We start from the raw sequence: 7,670 nt of genomic DNA, 5'->3' as shown, positions 1-7,670 counted from the left end.
TTATAAAATAGTGTCACTTGATGCTTATTAAATATAATATGAACAATATACATGAAGTTTCTTTCCCTCCCCAAGAAATACAATAAAATTCCTTTAACTGTATCAGATTTTCTACTTCAAAAGTAATTCCTCTTTGTTTCTGTCAAATGCTCTCAAAAGGGATCAACAATAGTTACTATAGATCAAACACAGAATGTGATGTGATTCCAAGTTTATGCTATGGGGTATGTCTTAACGTTCAACTCAAAGGAAAAGAATGCTTGGTTTACATCAAATCCAAATTTCTGAAGTAACACAGCACCTCTCAGACTAGTGAAATGTGTTGTCCTTGATACACTATTATTGTATTTTCATAGAGTATTCACTGCACACTTTTTTGGAGAAGACAACTTCACGGGAATTTTTAAATATCCCAATGATATTTTTATTATTCATTTAAACAGACTTGTACATCACACAGAGCTTAAAAGCATGATTATAAAAAACAATCACTATCCCCTTTTATTTTTTTTTAAATCACAGAAGAGTTTAAGAGCTGAGCAACTTACACAGAGGTGATAGATTTTCTGAGGTCTTAACAATATTCATGAATCTAATTCTCGAAGCAGAGAATCACAACTGTCACCAGGCACAGAGGCCCTATTAAAGTATCCTCATTTATCTTTCCAGAGTGCCTTTATCATATTTCTTGATACACTCACATTTACAGTTCTGAGCTGCCCAATCTCCTCAGCCCATTTTGTACTTCTCAGAACACAGCAACTGCAGAGACCATTTTTCACAAAACAAAGTCAGACCATCAGGGAAAGTCTATCAGATTGTGCAAGTATCTTCTCAACATCTACATGTAAACAGAAGGCATTGGAACTTCAGTAAAGGCAGTTTTTCTTTCAGAATAATAATGAACAGCTTTTGTGAGAAATGTAAAGAGCCAATATGTTCAACAACACCCCAGTGTAATTCCTTCAGAGATTAAACTACAACATTAGTGCTTGCTACAACAGTATTTATATATAGTCAATTGGCTTCATGAATAGAAAATAGCATGATTTATTACAAAGAGTAGATTTCAGACAAACGGGTATTTAGAAGTCCAGTTTGTTATGATTTTATTTAAACAAAACAAGAGTTTACTGTTTTCATGCAACATTTGCACTTAAGTCTTAAATTATCATGACAAACGCAGTTAAGGTATGCACTAATTATAGACCTTATTGACTATACAAAAAACTCAGCATTATAGGTTATACAAAGTAAATAACATCTTAAATACTTTCCCAAAATACTGCAGCAGCCGGGACACAGTGATATGCCTTACAAGGGCATAGGAATGTAATTTAAAAGTCACACTGGAACTACCCATTTCCTTTAATTTCACAAACAAGACAAAAGCAACATTCAACTCCACACACTGATTTTTTGAATTATGTCTATACAGTACCTTGAGTTTTATCCAAATAGTAAAAGTTAGACATGTCATTTATTTAGTAAACAATTATGCGGTAAATCTCTATTACATTTCTTCCTTGGTTTTACCTGGAGTGGCCATGTTATTTAAAAGAGGGCAGGTTTGGCACTTTTATACTGATGTCACCAATATTAATATTTCTTGGGATCTCTGGCAGATTCATATTCTTTACAGCTGAAACAGCCCGGGCTGGAGCTCCTGCTAAACCAGCCTGTGTATAAAGTGAGGAAAAATGCAAGTCAGGCAAAGTTGGTCACATGAAGATTCACTAGCAATATACACAGACAACTAACTTTTCAAGTATTTCCATGGTTACACAATTAGAAAGACCAGATGGTAATTGTGTTTGGAATGAAATGGGTTATTTGGAAATATTAAACCAGAAAGAGAAAACAGTTCACACATTCCTTTTTATATGGTAAAACATGTAATGTCAACTTGATGGAAAAGTATGCAGGGAGGAATAGGAGGCTTATCCAAGCATGGTAATGTGTAGGTTCTAGAACAGTCTTGAGGTATTTGAAGTTCAAGGTGCTGATTTGTTTTGTACTTACTCTAAAAGTTCACATGGTTCACAGTTGACTAACATTGAGGTTACATATTCTGAACCTGTAACCTCAAAGTAACAAGCTACTGAATGTCAGTTGAACCATATTACTTATCTAAATGAATATATATATATATATATATATACACATATATATATAAAGGATTTCAAGGTGGCTTACCCCAAGATGAAAAGGATAAACACCTTGCATTTGTGGGTGATAAAGAGCATGCAGAGAGAGATCATTTCTATAGACCAACTGGAGAAAGCTGTTGTGCCACAGTTCTAATTATATGCTAACATATCTGCAGCCCCTGGGCACACTGGAACATTACATAACCACCTGGTTACGCCAAATAAGCACCGAAGTACCTATTTTGTATTAAAGTCCTTTACTGTACGCAGTCTCTCTTCACTTAAAGACAGAGTCTTTCTGTATCAATATGCAAGTTTTACAATACAGATGTAAGTTCATTTATTACTTCCATTCAGTTTTGCCTTTTAGATAAAATAACTGCCAATAACAAAGGTGATTTACAGCTCAGAGCTCTGAAGACATGAAGAACATGACCTTTCCCTATTGCTTCTGAAGAACAACTCTTCAAAATCTTATTATTTTAAGGTCTATTAACAGTATTAAGTTGTTACTGTATTTTTAACGCTGTGTAGAAAAAGACACTGTTCATTTTAAGTATGGAAATGTTCCTCCTAAAAGTTCAGATTCTCTATGTGTGTTCAGAATTAGCTGTGTGGTTTTAGTTCAGGCTTGCCACGAAAGTGTAAAAATAATTTTTGTTCTTGTTGGAAAAAAAGAAGCCTGGAAGATTTTAAAAATAGAGCTCTTAATTGCAAAAAAAGACATTATATTCGCAATTCTGTGAATATGTAAAAAAGTAACTTTTTAGTTTGATGTTTTAAAAGTAGGATTAAAAATACAAACCAGAAAGTGATTTTCAGAACTACTACAGTTTTACAATGTGGCATCTTGCAGGCCCAGTAAAAAGGAGCAATCCACAAGAAACAAAGCAACATGCTAAGAACTGGTTAAACAAGACTAAACCTGTAGAAATGGAAGGTCTGTCTTTACAAGAGTGTCAAAGACTGAAGAAACCAGTGCATTTGCAGATAACATAATTCGGAGCAAGAAACACAGCAAAACAAAACACAAAAAACTTCTGGAAAAGTTTGTGTCATATTTGATTATTAAACAGTGTTGGTAGGTAACTACTGCTCAAAGTACAACCTTTTCAGATTCTTGATCTTCCCTGAAATTCACTGCAGTTACAGGGTGTAACTACTGAGGAGTACACCTGCACTCCTGCACAAAAGGAGGCAGACACACCATACATTTCCCAGATAACAACTCCAATTTTTGAAGGCTGTCCCAAAAAAAAATTTTCTCCCTTTTACTACTCTCTTATAACAAACAAAAGTAATGCCAAATTAACATAAGATTTCCACACAAAATCCTACCTACTGTTCTCCTTCTCCCTTCAAAAACATAACCCACAGTCAAAATGAAACCGATTAAATTTTCAGATTTTGAACTAACCCTTTTATATCATGTGGAAACGCTAAAGCATCATAAATCCCTGTATTTTAGTCACAGGAGGATTCCCAATACCAGGAACAGAGACCAGAAAGCCCTAAGTTGTCTGTTATAACATCCCCTCTGCCAAACACTCATCTATGAGACATGCCAAAGTTGGGAAAGGCGTGTCGGGGTAAAGGATAAAGCACAGGAAATCTCAAATCTCCAATGCAACCAAATGATTTGCCCTCACTTTGGCCCTGACATAATCCAAATAACTGGTTCTCAGACATACAGACTCAGTAAAAATAAAAAGGTGCAAAAAGTATTTTCAAAGCCTCTTCTTCCTTGGTTTCCCTTAACATCACCAAGTCTATTAGGTCATTTACTTCAGAAGCTGTTTCAATTGCAATACCTTCATGAAGGGGAAAACCTAGAACTAACACCAGTAGTATTAAGAAATGCAAGTACCCAAAATCTGCATCCCTGAATCTGCAGTATCTTAAAGGAACTGTATTAGACACTGTAATTTGTTATTTATTAAAAAAAAAGTGCAGAAGATACGAAGCTGCTCAACACTGTCCTTTTATATTTGAGAAACTGGAAATAATAATTTGCAATGAAGAAGTAACTACCAGTGAAATTTTATCAGGTAAAACAATAAATGCATTTCCTTTTTATTTGGTTCTATCCTTTAAATTCTATATTCAGTAATTGGAAAAAAAATCTTTAAGCAAAACCAGAAGCGGGGCAATGTAAACTGTTTTCCATAGAAAAGATGAAAATACTAATAAAGCACTAACAAAAGCAATGAATTATACAATTTGTAACTGAAACAATGGTAAACCAGAAAAATATCTTAAGTGATGGACATGGTCCACACAAACAGGCATGGCTGGCAATTCAAAAGAGAGATGTCTTCTAGGTGACTAGGATGGAGATTCCTCACTCTAATTTAATGGAAACTACTTAGTCTTAATGGGCAAATAAAAGTTTTAGTATAACTGATTTTAATAATAATTCATTATTTTTACCTACCTGCAGCTATCCTCTTTACACAGATTTACAGTCCCTGCCTCCCGCCCCAAAGGCATAGGATACAATGGAGACATAATTGAGAATTATTTAAAATACCACAACTGACATGAGCATTGCCCTTCCACCCTCCTATACAGTCACGACTTCCAAGAGTCACATTTCAGGAGGAGCCTTCTGGACCAGGATCAGCAAAGACCCTTGACAAAAGTACTATGAATTTCAGATTACCTCTTTTTTTTGGCAGCGAGACTGTTTTTCACTATCACATGCTGGAGCAGAGATTTTCAAACTGTTACATTCTTTTCTCCTGTAATTCTCTATATTAAGTGGGTTTGTAATTCAATGTATATATAATATGCATAGCAGAACGCTATTTATCACAATTAATGTCAACTCTATCAAGCACAGTACAGTTATACAATATTTCTAAGACAGAGCAAACAGTTCGTAAAAAATGTCTAATGGATAAAATGACTGAAAAGTACTTCAACTCCCAAACTGGATAACTAATACGTTATTTCAAATGCTATTACACCCGAATGTCTTAGCATTCCTTTTTAGCATGTCAAACAGTGAACCAGTATGCAGTCCTTCCATTTATTTATCATTTCTTTTACAGAAAGTGAACTGTATCTATAAACACAAAGATGCTAGAAGAAGTACTTCCAGCTCAGTGTCCTTTTAAGGAGTTTTATAGAGGTACCTGATTAAAAGAGCCATCCCTGTAACATTGAACTGGACAAGTTTCAACTGTCTTTTTTACCAAATAATTCAGCAGGTAAGTTGGTGAGGTGCAAAGAAAAAACTGCTTCACTTGAAAAAACAAAACAAAACAAAACACATAGCAAGCTTTGAACATGCAGTGAATGATCAATTGTCACAGCCAGCAAACGACTTAAGTGAAAATGAAACTTAAGACATGTTAATGACATTTCAGAAATACAGTACAAATTGCATACAGCTGGTATTACAATAAGCCAGTACATCACATTTTTGCCACACCTGCTTTGTATTCTGAATTTCATCTGTCACTGAAGCTTGTACTTTAATGTTGAAACACTGTATATCAAAATTTTAGGTTCAGTTACCATAGAAAATGCTTGTAAACATGTTCATATACTTTTAGAGTGAAAGAGCAATGCCACATATGCAAAACAATAATACTATTTGAAAGACTGAAATAGACATATTTAACAACAGAACTTTTATTCTACTGGTCCTAGTCTATCAACTGAGAACTATGAGCTGCTGTTAGTTTACTAAGGTCATTATTTATCACTACAGGAATCAATTACCCTTATTCTCATCATCACCCTTTCTCATAATGCCCCACTGATAACTTTATACGAAAGTGATCCCAGAAATATTGTTCTACTCTTTAAAAAGAAATTCAGATCATTTGGAAAAAGTATTGGACATCACAAATGTAGTTAATATGCATATCCAAATAGAAAAAAAAAAATACTCAAACCACCATAACAAACAACTTTATACAGAGCTAGCTATCACTAAAATAAACGTATAAAAATGTAAAGCCTACCAGAAAACAAAATAATGAAGGCTAACCATTTGCAAAATAAGCCTCCCTTTTCCAAGTATTTCTGAGGTACTAGGACCTCTCTGCTGCTGCTGTTTCACACCAATGCTTCTTTCCAGAACAAGTATGACTTCAAAGCAGCAGGGTTATGAAATCATGAAAGGATGCAATACATGATATAAAGGAATGATCATGTACCCTGCTTATGAAGTTAAATAAATGAACATAATTAGAGAAAAAACAAAATGAAGTCTGCAAGTATATCAAAATGAGGCCAAACAGATAAGAAGACTTAAGACATACTCTTAGAAATTTTAAGCACTTGAATCACAAAGAGAGTAATGGATGGGAATGATTAATTATTTGTTTGTTTGTTTTTCATTGCCAGACCCAAAAATAAAAACAGAGTATGTGTGAGCAGAACAGAGAAAAAGAAAAGTAGCCTTGCAGAAATAAAAATAAAACAAACCCAAACCTGAAATCAAGCTCCCTACTGTTACAACGAAATACAGATTATATGTTACAAGTGTTGACATATTAGGCAGAGGAAGGTCATTTGATTGATTTTCTTCATGTGCTATTGCATAGTTCAAATTTAGGTAAAATATTTCATACTACCCAAAAATACTTTTAGCTAACACTTTACAACTTAGTGCTACTAAATCCAATTACAGAATTGTATTTGTTAAATCTCAAAGGTATTACATTACTTTACCCTAAAAAGATCATGTAAAAAGTAAAGAGCAAAGCTATTAATAAATGAAATAAATTTCATCTGCTTAAGATTCCAGCTATTTAAAACACACAGATAATTAAAATGAGTGGAAATGAATTTTGAAGTACTGCAATTAATATCGACTGACCCCAAAACTGGAGCCAAACTAAATGTTTCAAACAGCAAATGACGGGGGACAATGACCATAAACTGAACTTCAAACATATATTTTCCTCCTCCTTTTTCAGTTCCTTGTTAATATTCATGTTCCATGACTGCAGTTACCGAGGTATCTTAAAGCAAAATCCAGTGATTCAGACTGCAAGGGCAGCAAATGTACAGCTGAAGCTGAGTACATGCTGACAGCCCTTCTCATTTTATGTTTGATACACTTCAGTTTGAAAGATCAACTTTGGTATTTCTATCTCGGCTTTGCAAATTGCACTGATAATTTTGTTCTGTATATATAGCACTATTTGAGTTCGTTGGTTTTCCTGGGGGTTTTTTTAACATTTTGTTCACCTGAAACTTGTTCTGAAACTCCTCTTTGCAAACAGGTAAAAGTTCTTTGTTTTCATTTAGAAATACTAAATGGTGAAGCAAAAGAGTTCATATTACCTATTTTAGATTATCAGGTACAAAATTCTCCCAATAACGAAGTCATTTGTATTATGTCATCACATCATATTTTGTTATTTGTGTGTTCAATTTTTATTCAGATTAGTTTTGCAGGGGTTTTTGTTAATATTCACACAAGTTCATAATCCTTTTTTTCTGAAACAATGATATAAAGAAAAGTTAAATTTTAAAATGCAGGAAGAGAAATAAAATAAA

General features: G+C 33.9%; 1 protein-coding gene across 6 annotated transcripts in view; it reads right to left on the bottom strand.

Moving 5' to 3' along the window:
- Window positions 1–400: 400 nt before the first annotated feature.
- The window catches only part of AP3S1 (adaptor related protein complex 3 subunit sigma 1), a 29,278-nt gene continuing 22,008 nt past the window's right edge, over window positions 401–7,670 (bottom strand). For 5 of the 6 annotated variants that reach the window (XM_086479097.1, XM_086479102.1, XM_086479100.1 and 2 more), the window contains one exon: window positions 401–1,679. In XM_086479097.1, coding sequence (XP_086335223.1) covers window positions 1,551–1,679 — 129 coding nt within the window. In that variant the 3' untranslated portion in view covers window positions 401–1,550. The remainder of the gene's footprint in view (window positions 1,680–7,670) is intronic. The other variant, XM_086479099.1, reaches the window with a different exon arrangement.

The sequence above is a fragment of the Leptosomus discolor genome, chromosome Z, assembly GCF_034619465.1.
Source record: "Leptosomus discolor isolate bLepDis1 chromosome Z, bLepDis1.hap2, whole genome shotgun sequence".
Lineage (NCBI taxonomy): Eukaryota > Metazoa > Chordata > Aves > Leptosomiformes > Leptosomidae > Leptosomus > Leptosomus discolor.
This window is presented reverse-complemented; position numbering and strand designations above follow the sequence as displayed.